The 18058-nt window shown below is 62.6% G+C and overlaps 2 protein-coding genes across 8 annotated transcripts; both read right to left on the reverse strand.

Moving 5' to 3' along the window:
* Positions 1–326: 326 nt before the first annotated feature.
* On the reverse strand, positions 327–3315 carry MCRS1 (microspherule protein 1). Its single transcript, XM_048928420.1, has 13 exons — positions 2999–3315; positions 2787–2919; positions 2318–2476; positions 2086–2195; positions 1907–2015; positions 1664–1802; positions 1500–1575; positions 1388–1416; positions 1190–1282; positions 1026–1108; positions 855–942; positions 644–771; positions 327–565 (listed from the first exon to the last, which is right to left on the reverse strand). The coding sequence occupies exons 1-13, from the start codon at positions 3298–3300 to the stop codon at positions 479–481; spliced, it is 1536 nt and encodes a 511-aa protein (XP_048784377.1). The 5' UTR covers positions 3301–3315; the 3' UTR covers positions 327–478.
* A 194-nt stretch (positions 3316–3509) lies between these two features.
* On the reverse strand, positions 3510–16204 carry ITGA7 (integrin subunit alpha 7). 7 transcript variants are annotated; one of them, XM_048928395.1, is made up of 26 exons: positions 15960–16204; positions 14236–14363; positions 14035–14114; positions 13690–13945; positions 12916–13047; positions 12667–12786; positions 11373–11580; positions 10704–10897; positions 10526–10614; positions 10309–10436; positions 9926–10021; positions 9766–9827; positions 9514–9683; positions 9203–9352; positions 9018–9130; positions 8754–8952; positions 7663–7746; positions 7510–7589; positions 7349–7426; positions 7174–7276; positions 6897–7073; positions 6730–6822; positions 6108–6221; positions 5925–6023; positions 5726–5851; positions 3510–4574 (listed from the first exon to the last, which is right to left on the reverse strand). In XM_048928395.1, the coding sequence occupies exons 1-26, from the start codon at positions 16133–16135 to the stop codon at positions 4392–4394; spliced, it is 3438 nt and encodes a 1145-aa protein (XP_048784352.1). In that variant the 5' UTR covers positions 16136–16204; the 3' UTR covers positions 3510–4391. The 7 variants fall into 7 exon arrangements, with proteins under 7 accessions (XP_048784352.1, XP_048784355.1, XP_048784354.1 ...); XM_048928396.1 differs by having other exon boundaries at positions 4458–5421; XM_048928398.1 differs by lacking the exon at positions 12916–13047.
* Positions 16205–18058: the final 1854 nt, after the last annotated feature.

The following is an 18058-nucleotide window of genomic DNA, read 5'->3' on the forward strand; positions in this document are numbered from 1 at the left end:
TAATTAATGCTCTCTGTTCCTTGCTGCCTCCACCAGCCAGCAGTTTAGGGTGCAGTGGGGGAAAGGATCAGGCCCTCCCAGGAAGGCAGCAGGAGGGCAGGGTCAATCCTTGGGGGTGGCAGGAGGAGGGTTGGGGGGATGCAGCAAATGAGGTTCTTTTGGCTCTGCAAAACACATTCCTGGATACCATCAGCTGCTGCTTCAATGGGACATGTGAGTACAGCAACTCTGCCTTTATCAATAAAGGACTTTCAAAATATTGCCCCCACAGCTCAGGGTCTTGTGTGTCCATTTACCTCCCCTCCCTTCCCAACGAGCCACAGGTGTGAGAGGGTAAAACACTTTTATTTGCAGGCCCACAAGCTTGGGGCCAGGGGAGGGAGAGGCCCACCCCTCTCCAGCTGAGGGGAGCCAGGAACACCTCCCACCTCTCTCCTTGTAAGGCTGGGGGGGGATGTAGCAGAGCAGCCCCCTCTCCTCACTGCTGGGCCATCTTGGCCGCCTCCGTCTTGATGAGCGTGATCAGGTCCTGGTTGATGAGGAAGACGAAGCGGAGGCTGGCAATCTGCAGGTAAAGGGGGGAGGTGAGCAGGACTGGACCCCTCCTCTGGCCCTGAGACCCCTCACCACCCCCCACGCTCACCTCCACCACAGAATTGTTGTTGAGCTTCCACTTGTTGCCACCAAGCACAGGACGGCCATCGATGTAAATGGGGCGCCGGCCCTCGTTAGCAATGAAGAAGTCCCCATTGTTCTTCAGCTTGATGACGCCTTAGGGGGGCAATGCAGGGGGGAGGGGAGCACAGCTGCTGCGCCCTTGAGTTCCCCCAAACCCGCCCAGCCCTGCTCCCTACCCTGCTTGCGAGAGATCTTCCAGGCCGGTCCCTCCAACGCCAGGTCCACATCAATCTGGTTGTCCTTCGTAGCTCTGCCCAGTGTGATCTGAAGAAAGGGGAGCATAAGAAGGCTGGAGGAGCTCACTGGGATGAGCAGAGCTCTGCTGGGGGCCTCAGCCCCCCCCTCACCTCTCGAGAGCGCATGAGATACCGCACCATGCGGCCCCGCAGCACGGCCAGTGTCTGGCTGTCAAAGTCTGGAGAGTTCATGCCTGAAGGGAGAAGCAGAGAGGAGGGCTGATGAAAGGAAGGACAGACGGACAGTCAGACAGCCTCCCGCACTCAACTCTCACCTGTGATGCTGTCAACTAACACCTGCCACTTGTGCAGCTCCTGCTCCAGCTGCCGGATCTCCCGTTTCTGGCGGCGGTCGGCCACAGTCAGCTCTGGAAAAAGGGGAAAGAAAAGAATGAGAGGGGAACACACCCCCACCCCCTGCCAAGTCAGACTGCTCGGATTCCACTGTGCAGTGGGGTGCAGGCTGAACTCACCATGCTCCAGCACATCATCCCGCACATCCCTGCGGAGGAGGAGGAGGAGGATCAGAGAATACCGTCTGAGCACCCCCTGCCTCCCCCCCTCAGGGCTCCCCCCAAACCTCACTTCAGCTTGCTGTCATCCAGCATGTCCTCAGCATCCGAGAAATTGAGCACTTGGTCCCCCTTGGGGAGCGGCTGCACTGGAAAGAGCAGGAGGGAAGGGAGTGCACAGGTGGGGACACACAGAGAGGGAGACACAGGAGGCACGGGGAGGGGAGCTGGGCTCACCGGTTTGGTCATCCAGAAGGTAGTACTGCTTCATGAGCTGCCAGTGCAGCTGCAGGGCCTTGGCTGTCCTGGAGGGGTAGAAGACATCGGGGTGCTTGTGGAGAAGCTCCTGGAAGGTGTTGAGTGTGGGCTGGCTCATCTGCAGAGAGGACAAAGGACACGTGGCACAGAGGATGCCCACGGAAAAGCAGATGCCAGCATGAAGCCCTACCTACAACAAGCCCTGGCCCCACAGGCTCTTACCGATCCCACTTTGTTCAGCAGCTGCTCCTCAGCTTTGCTGAACAGCACCTTGCTCTGGATGGCAGCGATGGCCTCAGGGTGCAGCTGGCGCATGGCCTGGCAGGCCAACCTGAGGGGAATGCAGCATGAGAACCCCCTCTGAGGGCAGCTCTGCCCTCCAGCACCAGTCCCACACTCACTTGGAGATGATGGGGTCATAGAGCAGCGCGTACCAGCGCTCCTGGATCTCCCGCAGGTTGAAACGGCAGCTGAACTTCACACCCAGGTGCACAGACGTGAGGTCGTTGGTCTGGAAAAGCCCTCAGATGAAAGAAAAGCTACAAATACCACCACAGCAAGAGCCCCCAGAGCACAGTGAGCCCTGGGGCCATGGGGGTTGGATCTAGGGCTTTGGGAGGGGAAGGGTCAGACCTGCAGCACAGCATTGATAAGCAGGAGGTCATCAGCAGGCTTCCAGCGGCCCAGGTCTTTGGTCACCTGCAGGGGCTGTTTGCTCTTCTTCATCCGCTTGGCAAGGCTGGGGGCCGGGACGGGGCTGGGCGCCACAGGAGTGGACACAGACTTTGAGACCTGGGGAGACAGTGTGGGGTGGAAGGGTCACCCCAAGGGGAAACGGAGTGACATCAAGGGAGAGGGTGGGGAGGGGTCTCCCCAAAAGCACTGGGGGTCCTCCTGAGGAACGGAGGGGGTCCCCTCCCTGAGGAACTGTGGGGTCCCCCTGACAGCGCCTCCTCCTCAAGGGACAGCGAGTCTCCCTGGGGAGCACTGGGGGTCTCCACTCTGAAAGGTGGTGGGGGGTCACCCCAAAGGGACAGTGGGGTCCGTCAGAGCCCCCTACCACCCCCTCTTGCCCTCCCCCCTCAGCCTTCCCACCCCTCACCTTCTTCTTCTCGCTGGAGGACGGCTCACTGCCCGAGCAGCGCCCCGGCTCCACGCCCCCCTTGGCCCGGCTGGAGGACTTGGCCAAGCTGCTCTCTACCAACTCATCATCGAACTTCTTCCGCTTGATGAACCTGGGCCGAAGGAAGCAGCGATGGGCCCCGTGCCCCTAACTCTCCCCCCCCCACACACCCTCACCCCCATCCCCCGTACCGTGAAGAGCTGCGGCGCTTCGGGACGGCTCCAGAAGCCTGGGCCGAGCCCCGTTTCGGCCCCGCCAGCGGCTCCTCGTCCTCGGAGCGACTCGCCGCACCCGACGCCATCAGAGGAGCGCTCCGGAGGGGTCCTGCGCCCGTTACGGGGCCCCCGTTGGGGACCTCAGCTTCCCCGAGCCCCACCGCGGCCTCACCATCCCCTCGACGGCGTCCGCCGGGAAGCCGCCATGGATAACTACTTCCGGGCGCCCCCGGAAGCTCATCTGACGTCACTGACTCTGCGACATCTTGCGGCGCCATCTTGGTTGAGGGCGGAAGTGTGCCCGAGTCATTGCGGGTATGGGGGCGACCGGAGCTCACCGGAGGGCAGAGATGGGGATGAGGACAAGGAAGGGGGCGGGGCAGGGAGTGCCACCGTTGACCCCGCACCCACGCTCCCGCCCGCGCACGGAAATGGCCGCAGGGCCGCGCCCATCGTGTCCGAGCTGCAAGAAACGAGGCTGGCACCGTGGGGGCTTCTCCTTTTATTGGGAAGAGCGGCACTTGCGTGGGGGGTGAGGTGTCCCTGTGGGGCTGAGCCACTGCCGTGGGGCTGGGCTGTTCCTAGGGGGGCACAGGCAGCAGTTTAGGGCTGAGGAGCCCCTGGGGGATACGGCAGCACCATAGGGATGTGCCAGCCCAATAGGGCAGAGCCAGGCCCATAGGGTCCTGGGGGGTTGAGCTGTCCCAGTAGGGCACAGCTGTCCTTTGTGGGGGCAATCTGTCCCTTTAGGGGCAAGCCAGCCCTGTGTGGCCGTGCCAGCAGCTTGGAGACAAGCCCTGTACTGTGGAGCTGAGCTGACCCTTTAGGAGCCATGACTTAGGGTTAAAGCTGTGCTCATAGGATGGGGCCGTACCTATAGGGCTGAGTCTCTGTACCCTTTGAGGAAAAGCCATCACTTTGGAGAAGTGCCATCCCCTAGGGGACATGCCCTGTTCAATGGAGCTGAGCTGACCCTCTGGGACAAGCCACCACTTTGGTGCAGAGCCATGCTTATAGGGCAGAGCCATCCCTTAGGGCTGAGTTGTCCTTGTGCCCTTTGGGGACAAGCCAGCCTCTTGGGGCAGAGCCATCCCCGTGCAATGGGGTTGACTCTGTAGGGCTGAGCTGTGGGGCTGTGCCATCCCTTTGGGAACGAGCCATGCCCTGGAGCCGAGCTGTCCCTGCGGTCCTGTCCCACTGCAAGCAATTCTGAGTGTGCCCGGTCAGGGCGGGCGTGCACAGCAACACGTATGTGTGCATCCCCAAATGTCACCAGAGGGTCCTTCCTCAGGGCATGGCCAGCAGCAGAGGGGGGGTCCCGCATGCAGCAGCCCCCTGCGGTCCAGCAGCATGATCAGTGTCCCTGGGGTTATGCTGAGCTGGGGGTGACGTGCCCATCGCTGGACTCGCTCCAGTTCACAGCCCACTCCTTCCTCTGGATGGTGCCCATCTTCTCCTCGCGGAACTGCTGCCTCTCCTCCCGTGGGATCTTCACAGCGTGGTACTGTGGCACGGCCGGCGGCACGTAGCGTGCCCGGCGGAAGAAGCCCAACTGCGGGGAGCAGCGGGTCAGCACCACAGCGACGGCATCAGGGCCACAGCTTGGCCATAAGGCAGCACATGGCCAGCTGGGTTTGGGTATGGGCTCCATCTGCCCACAGCTTTGTGCCCACCAGTCCCTCTGTGGCACAGGGCAGCGCTTTACACTGGTGCTGCACCAGCCCTTGCACGTCCAAGTGCTGGTGCTGCAAATCCTTGCACGTCCTGGCTTGGCATTGCAAGCCCTGGTGCAACCGTGCACCACACACTGCAAACCCTCACACGTCCTGCTGCCCTGAGTCTGCAGACCCTCCTCCATCCGCCCTGACGCTGCAAACTTCAGCACAGCCATGCACCAGCACTGCAAACCCTCACCCGTCCTGCTGCCCTGTGTCTGCAGACCCCCCTCCATCCACCCTGATGCTGCAAACCCTGGCACAACCACACACTGGCACTGCAAACCTTCACCCACCCATGCACCAGCACTGCAAACCCCTGCACAACCACACAGCAAACCCTTGCACAACAACACAGCAGCAACGCAAACCCACTATCCCCAACGCTGAAACCCCTCCTCTTCCCACCCTACTGCTGCAAACCCTTGCACAACTGCAAGCAGGGCCTGCAAGCCCTTGTCACTCCGCCTGGGCACACTGCATGCCCTCACACACGCGTGCAGGAGGCAGCACACCCGTGCACACCCGTGCTGGTTGCTGGCGGCCCGGGGTGGGAGCAGCCCCGTGTTACCGCTGGCCCTGCAGCGCCTGTTTGTCCACCTCTGAGGGCTGCAGCCCCCGACGTGCCCGGTAATAATTAGCAGTGTAGCGGGAGGTTGGGCTGCTCCGCTTGAAGAAGCCGCACTGAGGAGGGAAGTGAGAAGGTGAGGAAGGGCATGGCCAGCTGGGGGGGGGCAGCACGGCATGGCACCATGGGGCTTGGCACCGCAGTGATCCTACAGCGTGGCACAGCGCTGCGTGGCACAACGTGGCACTGTAGTGGGCCAAAAGCGTGGCATGACATGGCATGGCAAAACGGAGATGGCACAGCACGGCACTGCATGGCACAGCGTGGTCAAAATAGCAGAGCACAGCTCAGGTCAGGTGGCACAGCATGGCACAGGACAGCCAGGGAGGGGACATATCCTGACCTCACCCCATCACTCACCTTCCAGAGGATGAAGATCAGCAGTGCCAGAACCAGGATGCCAGCCAGCACAGCCAGCAGGATGACCCACCAGGGCACACCGCCAGCCACCGCCACACCGGGGTCCAGGTAAATGGTGACAGGGATCTGGTGACGGCAGCACCGGTCAGAGGGCTGCAGGGAGGGGGTAGGGGACAGGAATGGGGGCACAGGGCCAGACCTGCGTGGAAGCATCCTTCAGCACCAGGTTCTTGATGGAAGAGGTCACCGAGACGCTGGCGCGCACAATCAGCTCCACCGAAGTGACGGCCAGGTATTCCTGCGGCAGTGGGGAGTGGGATGGGGCGTGGGATGGGGTGAAGCCCTGCATGGCCCCAAAGATTCATCCCTGTCTCTGTCCTACCTCCAGGAAGGTGCTGTTCCAGAGCCGCCCGCGTGCAGTCAGCACAGCAGCGCGCTCGAAGCTGTAGAGGGGGCAGCGGAACGCCATGCAGCGCGCAGTGCCCTGGGCACAGTCCTGTGGGATGGAGGGGTGGGGGGGGGTCACAGCATGGCTGCACACCGCAGGAGTTGGAGCACCCCAGGGATGGGAAAAAGCCCAGAGATGGGCGAATCCCAGCAATGGGAGCAGCCCAGGAAAGCGAACGACCCAGGAATGAGAAAATCCCGAAAGTGAGAGTAAGCCAAGGATGGAAATACCCGAGAGTGGGAGAATCCCAGCAATGGGAGCAGCTTAGGAATGACAGCACCCCAGGGATGGAAAAAATCCAAGAGTGAGAGTGTACCAGGGATAGAAATATCCCAAGAGTGGGAAAATCCCAGCTCTGGGATTGCTAGGAACCCAATCCTAGGAATGGAGATCCCACAGCAGTAGGAGCACCCCAGGGACAGGAGCATCCCGGGGATGGGAAAGCCTCAGGGATGGGAACACCCTAAGAGTGGGAGAATCCCAGCAGTGCTCCCAGAGATGGGAGCACCTTAGGAAGGGAGCACCCTGGGGATGGCAGCACCGCAGCCCCACTCACCAGCGTGACGTTCCTCCTCCTTTCAGCGGGCGCTGGCACCCACCAGGACTCCACAGCAGGCTCCTCGGTGACCTCAGCCTCTCCCGGTGGCTCCTGGATGATAAAGACACGCGTGGGTTGGGCTGCCTGCCAGCCCCATCCCCACCACCCTCAGCTCCCCCATGTACCAACGCCAGGCGCAGGGGATTGGCAGCAGGGCTGCACACTGTCTGCAGTCCCGGTGCAGCCAGCAGCTCCAGCTGCAGCGGGTAAAGCAGCCACTTCCCATTGCTGAGCTCGTGTGGCCACAGCAGGTTGAGGAAGGCTGAGCCTAACGTCTTCAGCGACGGGCCCCGGTTGGACACCTGTAGGGTGATGCATTACCAGGGGATCCATGGGGTTGCGATCCCCCAGCCCCACAGGATGCTCATATGGGGCTGAGCCCCCCTGGCGCTCCCCACTCACCGTCACCTCGAAGAGCACAGCGCTGCCCACCTGGCTCTCGCGCCGCACCGCGCTCTCACCCCGCACTGTCCCCCCAAAGAAGAGCCGGGGAGGCACCGCCACGCTGCGGGGACAGCAGGGTCAGTGCAGCCCTGGGAGGGGGGGGATTGCAGCCCCCCACCCCATTTCCACTCACCCCGTCACCGAGAGGGGCAGCTCGATGACCACACGCGCCCGGGCCACCACCGGCTCCAGGGTTGGCTGCTCGCTGATCCTGGGGACAACAAAGGAGTTGGGGTGGGGGGCATCGCAGAGCCTCTCAACCCCCTCTTTCCCCCCCCCTCCAGTGTGGCTCACGTGGACAGGGCCAGCTCCACTGCCAGGTCGGTGGTCTGCAGGGTGATGCCCAGAGTGCTGAGGATAAGGTAGAAGCGCACCTGGAGGACGCAGGGTGAAGGTTGGGATCAAAGCTGGGGGGGTTGGACAGAGGTTTTTGGGGGGCGCACTCACCTGGGCTCCACGTTTCATGGGGTTCCCCAGCTCACACTCCACCTGTGAGCCGTTCTGGTTGGCAAGGCACACCACTGGCTTGTCCTGGGGGCAGAGAGCCATCTCAAACTCCAGTACCCCAGAGACCCCTGGAACCAGCCCCATCCCAGAGCCTAAGCGGCCCCAGAATCCCTGAAACCTGCTCTGTCCTGAAGCCCAGCCAACCCTGAGCCCTCAAGGACCAACCTCATCCCAAACCCCAGCATCCCTGGGATACCCAGAACCAGCCCCATCCCCACCCCAAACTTCTGCGCCCCAGAACCAGCCTTGTCCCAAAATACGGCATCCCTGAGGCTGCCAGGACCAACCCTATCCCAAAACCAGAACCACAGAATCCCAGAGACCAGCGCTGTCCCAAATCCCAGCATCTCCGTGCTGTACCAACTTCATACCAAACCCAGACACCTCAGAAACCCAAGAACCCCAGGACCTCCCCTCCCCCGAACACCAGCCCTCCAGAATCAGCTCCACCACAAACCCCAGCACCCTGGAACCCTCAGGAAAAAAACAGCATCCCTGGGACCCCTTGGTCCAGCCCCATTCCAAACACTGGCACCCCAAGACCCGGCCCCATCACAAAACCCAGCTTGCCTGAGATCCCCAGGATCAACCCCATCCCAAATCCTAGCAGATCTCCCAGAATTCCTGCAACCCCCTCTGTCCAAACCCCAGCATCTCTGGGACCCCCAGAACCAGCCCATTCCCAGTACCCCCAAAACCGGCCCCATCCTAAAACCCAGCATCCCCAGAACCAGCCCTACCTCAAAACCCAGACCTCCCGAACCAGCCCCATCCCCAAATACAGCACCCCCAGAACCAGCCCCATCCCAAAACCCAGTTCCCCCAGATCCAGCCTCATCACCCCATCCCCAAGCCCAGGCCCTCCAGAACCAGCCCCATCCCTGAACCCAGCACCCCCAGAACCAGCCCCATCCCCGTACCCCTGACCCTCCCAGCCATCTGTAGTCCTGCATCCATCCCAACCCCTCACACCCCAGGATCACCCCCACCCCTCCACACCCCCAGACCCCACTCCTCTCCCCATCCCACACCGGTGCTGTGCGGCCATCGTAGGGTCGCACGGCGGAGTAGGGCAGCTCCTGGGGGAAGCGGGCAGTGAGCACAGCCTCGTGGGCATCATCCCCATCCCGCTGCGGCTCCGTGGGGTCCGAGGGCATGTTGGTGACATGGATCTCCAGGGCCACGTCCTTCTGGTCGCTCATGGCGAAGATAGCGGTGCCATCCTCACCCCTGTGACAGCCCCTGTGAGCTCCCCGTGCCTTGTGGGATGGGGACAGTGTGGGGACAACGCTCACTTGGGTAGGGGCAGGAAATCAGCATCTCCCAGGCGGGTGCAGAACTGGAAGCGCAGCTGCAGGTTGCTCTGGCAGATCTTGTCGTCCCCGCAGCCCTGCTTCAGAAAGTGCACCTGCAAAGGGAAAAGCGTTGGATGGAACGCCTGGAGCTGGCCCCATAGCCGGCCCTATAGCCGGCCCCTCACCTCGGTGCGGTGGCTGCTGGGTTGCTGTGGGCTGAGCACAGGGGGCACGGGAGGCAGGGTGGCACTCCGACTGCGCCGTGGTGTCCCAGCCCCCTGGATGCCATAGGCAAGGGTGACGGCGATGGGGCGCAGTTTGTCACGGATGCTGTCCTGCAAAGGTGAGGAGGGATGCAGGATGGGGATGGAGACAGGATGGGAACGGGATAAGAATGGGAACAGGGATAGGGATGGGACAATGGGGATGCGGATAGGATGGGGATAACGGCAAGGATGAGTGGGACAAGGTGGGAACGGGGATAACAGGCACTCACCTGGAGCTGGAAGGTGGCAGTGGTGCAGGTGCGTGCGTGCTGCCGGGGCAGCTCCACAGTTTGGGAGAACTGGTGCTCAGGATCCGAGGGCCGACGGCCCAGGAAGGTGACACGGGGGGGGTGACCCAACCGTCGGCGCTCCGTGTCGGCATCAAACACGTATTCCAGCACTGGTGGGAGAGGGAAGGGGCCGTGTTGGGGTCCCCCCCACCAACCCAGGGACCCCCATCCCCTATCCCTGTGTGCGCTTACCCAGGGGGGGGCTGTAGCTGGCGGGGGTGGCTGTGTAGCTGAAGCATGCTTGGACATCCACGCTGTGGAGATGTGGGATGGGGAGAAGGTAGGGGGGTGAGCTAAGGGAGCGCTGACTCCTCCAGCTGCAGTGTGGGGCTGAGGGATGGGTGGCACCCACCAGATGCCCTCCTGGTGCTGGCAGTTGCTCTGCTCCAGGTCGATGTTGGCGGGGAGCAGGGAGACGTTCCGGGAGATGTAGACCACTGGACGGGCTCTGCGGGGGGAGCATAGGGGTGCTGGGTGGGAGGCAGACCCCCAGTCACAGCCTCAGCACCTGCGCTCTGCAACTGGGGACCCCCGGCTGCAACTGGGGACCTCTGGGTCAGGGATTGCACCAGGGGAGAGGGGATGATGGGACCTTGGGGTGAGGATACTTGGGGGCAAGGGGTGGGTTAGAGTTAGAGTGAGGGGATGCTCAGGAATGGGGGATACTCAGAGTGAGGGGATGCTCAGGGATGGGGGTGACCAGTTTGGGGCCAGGTGCCCACAGTGGGCACTCACCTGTACAGCACCACAGTGTCAGACAGGGAGCCAACAAGCAGGTCGGGGTAGAGGTTCCCATCCACATCAACCCCCCCGGAGAGCGCGTACCCAAAAGTTGTCACCCCCACGCCTTCCCCATCCAGCACCTGGGGATGAGGACAGCTGTGACACTGGGAACAGTGGGGAGCAATGGGTGACACCCCAATCCCCCCCCCTCCTGCCTCATACCACCCACCTGAGCCGGTTTCACCACGATGCCCAACTTGCTGCCATGGTAGATGTACACCTTGCCAGCACCATCAAACGGGGCTCCCACAGCCAGGTCTGGGAGGGCAGGAGCAGTGAAGGGAGGGCACAGCAGCACAAAGTGGGACACCAGAGCCCTCCCTCTCTCCCCCCCCTCATCTCCTCACCCTCAAAGCCATCCAGGTTGAGGTCACCAGCGGTGCCCAGGGCGATGCCAAACATGGAGCCGTGGGTGCCGGTGAGGCGCAGGGGGGTGGCAGCATCCCAGTGCCCCGCTGGGTTGATGTAGACATAGGCAGCCCCCCCGATCTCAGCCTTGCGCTCGAAGAAATGGGGAGCCCCCACCACCAAGTCCATCCAGCTGTGGGCACGGTGGGTGCATCACCCTCTGGGACCACCCTTGGGTGGCACCAGTGTACCGTAGCACCGCGGCACCAAAACACTGTGGCACCACGGCATCAAAGCAGCATGGCACAGCAGCACCGAATCACAGCAGCATCAAGGCAGCAAGGCATTGTGTTACCAAGACACCACGGCTCTGACACACCATGGCACCGACACACCATGGCACCAACACACCATGGCACCAACATGCCATGACACCAACACACCATGGCACCAGGGCTCTGACACACCATGGCACCATTGTACCAGGGTGTCAAGGCACCAAGACACCATGGAACCAACACACTTTGGCACTGAGGTACCCTGGTACCAAAGCAGTGTGGCACCACAGTGCTATGGCACCAAGACAACACAGCACCAAAGCTCCACGGCACCAAGGCACTGTGGCATCAAGACCCCACAGCACCACGGCACCACGGCACTGCACTCACCCATCACTGTTGAGGTCCAGCACTGCCAGTGCGTAGCCAAAGGCAGATGTGAGCTGCTCTCCGGTCAGCACAGCCTCGGGCACCAGGCGGTGTGCGCTGTCACGGCGCAGGATGACCACAGCACCCGTGTGGTTGGCACGTGGTGCCCCACTGACAAAGCTCAGCTCCCGGCGCCGCGTCAGCCCCGCTCCCGAATCCACTGAGAATCCTGTGGGTAAATGGGGTGGGAGAGAGGTCGGTGCCCACCCCACCCCCGCAGCCCCCCCACCCCGTGCCTCCCATCCGTCCATCTGTCCGTCTCTCTCTCTCTGCTCAGCCTGCCGGGTGTGAGGTCTGCCCGAGGTGGGGTCTGCCCTGGTGTTTGGATGGGTGAAAATGGGGATGGGGGCCTCACTTGTGCCTCAGTGTCCCTGCTCTGTGCTCCTTGCATTTTAGGGGGTGGGGGTTCACCTCCAGTTCTGGCGCAGGGGAAAGCAGGGGTGAGCGAGGAATGGCCCCCTCTCCACATGGCCGGAAGGGAAGATTTTGGGGACAGAGCTGCTTGACCCAGAGCGCCCGTCTCACCCTCCCCAGCTGCAGATGCAGAGCCCCCAGCAGAATCCCCGCATTCCCCATCATCAGCAGCAGTGCCTGATCCCCCCAGCAGCACAGCACAGCCTTGCCCAGACCCCTCCCCAGCCCCCTAAGCCTCCCAGCAGGATGCACCCCACATGCAGAAACATCACAGGGGGGGAAAGCACAGAGACCTGGGCTGTGGGGGGGGGGCAGGCCAGGCTTAGTGCACAGGTGGGACCCCAGGGACTCCCCCCCTCCCCAGGGCAATGTCAACCCCGAGCCTGGCCATGCCCCCAGCACAGCAGTGGGACATGGAAAGGTCATGAACAGCCACAGGGACAGAGATGGGGACAAGGGGAACCAACACGGAGGGTGGAGGTGAAGGGTGCGGATGGGGCACAGGCACAAAATGGACCTAAATGTTTCCAAGCATGAAGTGTGGCGTGGGGTGGTACACAGCAGTGCGTGTGCGTGGCGGGGTGTGCAAGGGGCTGGGTGTGCACGAGATGTGCTCTGTGCATGCATGTGGATGAGGTGCATGCAGAGCAAGAAGCGTGCAAAGAGAAGTGTGTGTGTACCCGACCGTGCACAGATCTGCACGCACGCTTGGGGCTGCAGCCCTGCTCCACTCTGCTCTGCACAGACAGGGGGGAGGGAGGAGACGGGGACACACACACACACAGAGCTGTGGGGTGGCACACGGGGACGCGGCGTGCTTGGCACTGCCACGCGTACGAACCCAGGTAGCTATTCTGGGGCACATCGCCCGCTGCGCCGGGCACCTTCTCGTTGGGGTCTGGGCTTTTGTACACCAGCTGGTCGGGATCTGAGCTATCAATGTTTGTCACAAACAACAAACCTGCACCCACGTCGGGGCCGAGAGAGAAAGAGAGAGGGCGTCAGTTGGGGCATGAGACGGGGCAGGCTGGAGCCGGGCAGGGGGGACTTGGGGGTCCCCACGCCGCGCCGGGCTCCGCCATGCCCGTACCGAAGTAGCTGTTGGCGGGCACAGGGATGAGCGAGGGGTCCTGGTCCTTCTCGCCCCCAGCTTCATAGGGGCCGTCGTCGTAGCGCAGGAGATCGAGGGAGCTCTGGTTTAGCAGCTCCACACGCATGTTCCCTGCGGAGCCGAGGAGGGGTCAGAGGGGTCTGGGGGGACCCTCCTGGGGAGCACATGGGCTAAGGGTGCACGGAGAGGTGCAGGTGGGGTGCGGGAGATGCCCCTGTGTGGGCACCCCGATGCACAGATACACGGACACAGCCATGCACAGACACACAGACACATAGACACAGCCCCGTGAGCTCACACAGCATGCACACACCTCTGTGCTCACACACAGCACGAGCGTGCATCTCTGTGTGCATGCACTTACCCATGTGCACACAGCCGTGCTCACACACACACACACCTTTGCTCACACACACAGCGTGAATGCTTGTGTGCCTTCACATGCATGCACACACCCGCGCTCGCAAAGCCTGCTCACACCTCTGTGCTCACACGCAGCACGGATGTGTGCATCTCTGCCTGCACGCACACACCCACATGCACACAGCCATGCCTGCACTGCACACAGCTCCTTACCTCGCACGCACAGCATGAATGCAGCCACGTGCATGCAGCAGGCAGCTCACACACACTCAGAGCACACGGGGCACTTCCACGCACTCACATGCTCGCACCCACTACCCATGCTTGTGCACACCCACCCTCTTGCACCCCACACACACCCTCATCCACCCCATGCCTCCCCACACCCACCTTTCCAATTATAGGTGCCGGGCGCCCCAAAGAGGACGTAGTGCTGATCGGGGCTGAATGCTGCAGCCAAGCCCTGCTGGCAGAACCCGAAGCGGTCGTGGCCCTGCGGCCGCCCCTCACAGAACTTCCACTCTCCACCATCCAGCTCGTCGTGCACCCTGAGGTCCTGGCTCAGCACGAAGCAGCGCCCGATCACATCCCTCGTCTCCAGCGGCTGCTGCACGCGGTTCCGAGCTTCGTACCGGTGGGCACAGGTCTGGGTTTGAGCACTGGGGGGTCAGCATTGTGCAGCTCCAGGACCCCCCTTTCCCCTTCTCTCCCCGCAGCGCTCCCCCTCATGCTCACCACGATCTTGCCACCAGCGCCCTGGCTCTTCACGCTCACCCCCAGCCACTGGTTCTCTTTGCTCTCTCTTTGCAGATCCACTTTTTGAAGGGGACACATAGGCAGCATCACTCCTGTGCCTCCCCCCACTCACCACCCCCTCTTCAGCCCCACTGCCCCACGCAATAGGGCTGCGAGCCCCCACTTGTATATCCCCCTCACCTCCCTCATCAATGGGCACCCGCCAGCAGTCGGAGGGCTCGGGGGTCAGCGGGCAAGCAAAGAGCCCCCCCGTCCTGTTGGCCGCTTGGCTGGGCAGCGCCGGCGCCTGGGGGGCTCCCACCAGCAGCCTGCAGGGATGGGAAACCCCATTTCAGGGCAAGGGAACCCCCCTCCAGGATCGCTGCCATGCACAAGCGTGTGAATTGCACGCACACTGCCGGCGTTGCACGCTCAGACCTCCTCTTTGCATCCTCCCCATTGACCTGCCACCCCCTCACAGCTGTCCCTGGGCCCCCACACTGATCTGAAGGTGGAGGGAGGGACATGCTGGCCAGGCTGCACCATGCATGCATGCCCAGCTTGGTGCCAGCCCAGCAGAACTGCTGTGATCACAGCATGGCAGAGCCCAGATCTCAGCACATCCCATCCCCCAACCTGACCCCCCTGCAGCCCCCCCAGGTCCCGTGAGGACAATGCTGGGACGTGCCTCACTGTACCCGCAGGAGCACAGCAGTGGCAGAACCCCGTGGCCATGGGGCACCCAGGCACCCCCATGCCTCTCCCTGGAGACCGGTGGCCTCGAGACAAAAGGGAGCCCCAGGAGAGCTGAGCTGGTAAAAATAAACTGGAATTCACTCAAAATAACTCAGCAGCAACATGTCCAAAAAAGGAGGGAGGCAAAAAGAGACATGGGAGCGGCCCCCAGCACCGGGCAGTGCCCAGGGTGCCCAGGCCAAGGAACCAACTAAGGAGGCTGAGCACAGCCCCAAGGGGGGTTGCCATGGGGGTGGACGACGGTGCTGGCACGCAGTGCCCGGTGCTGCGCCCCATTCTTGGTGCTGGTGCCATATCCAGTGCTCAGCACCAAGCCCAGTGCCACGCTCAGTGCCCTGTGCCATGCTCAGTGCAGGCACCATGCCCAGTGCTGTGCTCAGTGCCACGCTCAGTGCTCGGTGCCGTGCTGCAGTCTCCCTGTTGGTGCTGTGTCCGATGCTGTTCCTGATGCTGCTGCCACGCCTGGTGCTATGCCTGCTTCCATGCCTGCTTCCCATCCCACTGCCGCGCTCAGGGGTCGATGCCATGCCCCGTTCTTGGTGCTGGTGCTGTGCCCGCTGCCCCTGCCATGCCCATGCTGCACACGGTGCCATGTTTGGTGCCGAGCCCTGTGCCACGCTCAGTGCCCGGTTCCTGGTGCCGGTGCTGTGCCCGGTGCCGTGCTCAGTTCCCGGTGCCGTGCTCAGTTCCCGGCACACAACTCGATGCCAGCAGCTCTCCAAGCACCTGCCCAAGAACTCCGCTACCGGGAGCGAAAATAACCCCGGGGCGGGCGCCAGGAATGCGGAGAGGCGGCAGCGGAGCCGGGCGGATTGGGGCGGCGATGACACCGCGCCGGAGCCACAGCCGGGGCGCTCCGGGTTCGGCCAGCGTGCGGGACCCCGAGGTGCGGGACCCCACGGCTGAGGGACGCCATGGTGTGGGACCCCACGGCTGCAGCTGCGGGCCCCCCCCCCCCCCCGCCCCCCCACCCCCGGTGCCGGCGGCTCCCGTGGCACGCGGGTGGGCGTTGGGCATCTCCGCGCCGGGCACTGCGCGCAGGCGATGGGGCGGGGAGGCAAACTGCTGAGATCACCTTCAGTTCCCCACAAAGCCCCAAATCCCACCCCATCTCCGTACAGCGCTCCCCGTTAATAAGCCGGGGAGGGGGGGAAGGGGGTCCCGCTCACCAGCTGGCCGGCTCGGGGCTGAGCTGCCGGTGTAAAGCCACCGAGAAACCGAAGAGGCTGCCCCGGGTTCCGTCCTTCAGCAGAGTGTTGGCAGCGTCCAAGTTGAAAGCTGCGGTGCCCATCAGCTGCAGGCAGAGCCACGGCACGAACAGCCCCGGGAGGGACAGCCCCGCCATGCCCGCACCGCACCGCACCGCACCGCTCCGCTGCGGTCCGCCCACCGCCCTCGCGGTCCCGGCTAAGCACAGCCCCCCCCCCCCATCCCTCCCCCGGGGACACGGGGCGGTGACACAGCACGGGGGGTGGGGGTGGAAGGGAACACACATCGGTGACAGTGACACAGAGCTGTGACATCGCACGGGGACACCGCGCTGCGCTCTGACCGCGCCCGGCGCTCCTCAGCCGCTGCAGTGATTGCGCTTTGTGCCAGGGCGCTGCGCTGCTGGGCATTGCATCCCACACGGCACTGAGCCCCCCACCCTCCCTCCCTACACACCCCCGTGACAAACTGCACGGCCACAGACACGAGGTGACCTCCAGCACCCCCAAAACAACGCTCCAACGTCACCCAAGAGTGGCACCCCTACACCCACAGTGACACCCTGGGACGCCCCCCCATCCTGAGATGTGCAGTTATGCCACCCACTCTGGGGTCCCAGGGCTGAGCAGCCCCCTGCCTCAACCAGAAAGAGTGGGGGGGGTGGGGGGGACACACATACACTCATGTTTTCCAGCTCTCTGCTATTTTTAACTGCTCTCCAAAGGCCCGTGGAGCTATTTGGGAGCTGGCAGGGTGCTCCGGCCGTGTGAATGTGCCTGACCTCCTCCTCCTCCTTGCTACAGCATTGGGGAGGAGGGTGGGAGAAGCAGGCTCCAGGCCCCCAGCTCAGCCTCCACTTCCTGGCCCCTCCAAATCCCACTGTGACAGCATGGCCACCGTGGGAAACAGCCACGGTGTCCTGGAGGAGAGGAGAATGGGGACATCTGTGGGAACAAGGGTGGGAATGGGAAGGGGGAATGGGGACATGAATAGTAAAAGGGAGGGGAGTGGAAATGGAGACACTAATGGGAACAGGGATGGGAAAGGGAACGGGGATGGGAAAGGGAACGGGGATGGGGATAAAGATGTAGAACGGAAGGAGAACAGGGGTAGGAACAAGAATGGGGACGGGGATGGGAACAAGAGTAGGAAGGGAAATGCAAATACAGATGGGAACAGAGATGAGGATGGGAAGGGAAAGGGCTCAGCTCCCAGCATCGATTTTATCAATTTTATTTCCACTGTGAGGACGGAGCTGAGACGCAGCCCACATCCAGAGCCAGGGTGGAGCGGCAGCTGCACCCCCCCGCATCCCCCGGCTCATTCCTGGGGAAGGACGGGCAGGGCTGGGCTGAGCCCTCATTAACCTGGTGCTCAACGGCCAAGCGTATCCCATTATAGCCAAGCCTGTCCCTCACAGCCAAGCCCAACCCATAACGGCCCCAGCACGGCCCCAATGGTTCCCTGTAGTCCCACCCACACATCAGTGGAGCCCTATAAGCGCCTGCCCCCCTCCCCCCCCCCCCGCCAACAAGCCCTATGGCTCCTGCATCCCCTTCACCTCTACATCTCTCTCGTACCCCAACCCAGACCCCTATAGGCTCTTTGGGCCCCCATCGCTCCCCCAGACTCCCATAGCCATCCTATTAAATCCCTATTGCTCCTCCAGACTCCTATAGGCTCCTTGTGCCCACACGGTGCTCTCAGACTCCTATAGCCATCCTACAGCCCCTATAGCTTCCCTCAGACCACTGCATCTGCTCTAGTGCCCCTATACTCTCCCCTAAAAGCTCCCTGAAGCCCTATAGGTCCCCCTTAAACCCTCTATCTCTCCCTATAGCCCCCCCCATACCCATTCTATGGACCCTATAGCTTCCCTCAGCACCCCCCTAGCTCCCATATAGACTCCCTAGATCCCCATAACTATCCCAAGACCCCCATAGCCATCCTATAGCTTCGCTCAGACCACTACATCTCCCCTATTTCCCCTATACCTTCCCCTATAAGCTCCCTGAAGACCCACAGGTCCCCCAGAAACCCTCTATCTCCCCCTATAGCC

This window comes from Lagopus muta, chromosome 28, assembly GCF_023343835.1.
Source record: "Lagopus muta isolate bLagMut1 chromosome 28, bLagMut1 primary, whole genome shotgun sequence".
Taxonomy (NCBI): domain Eukaryota; kingdom Metazoa; phylum Chordata; class Aves; order Galliformes; family Phasianidae; genus Lagopus; species Lagopus muta.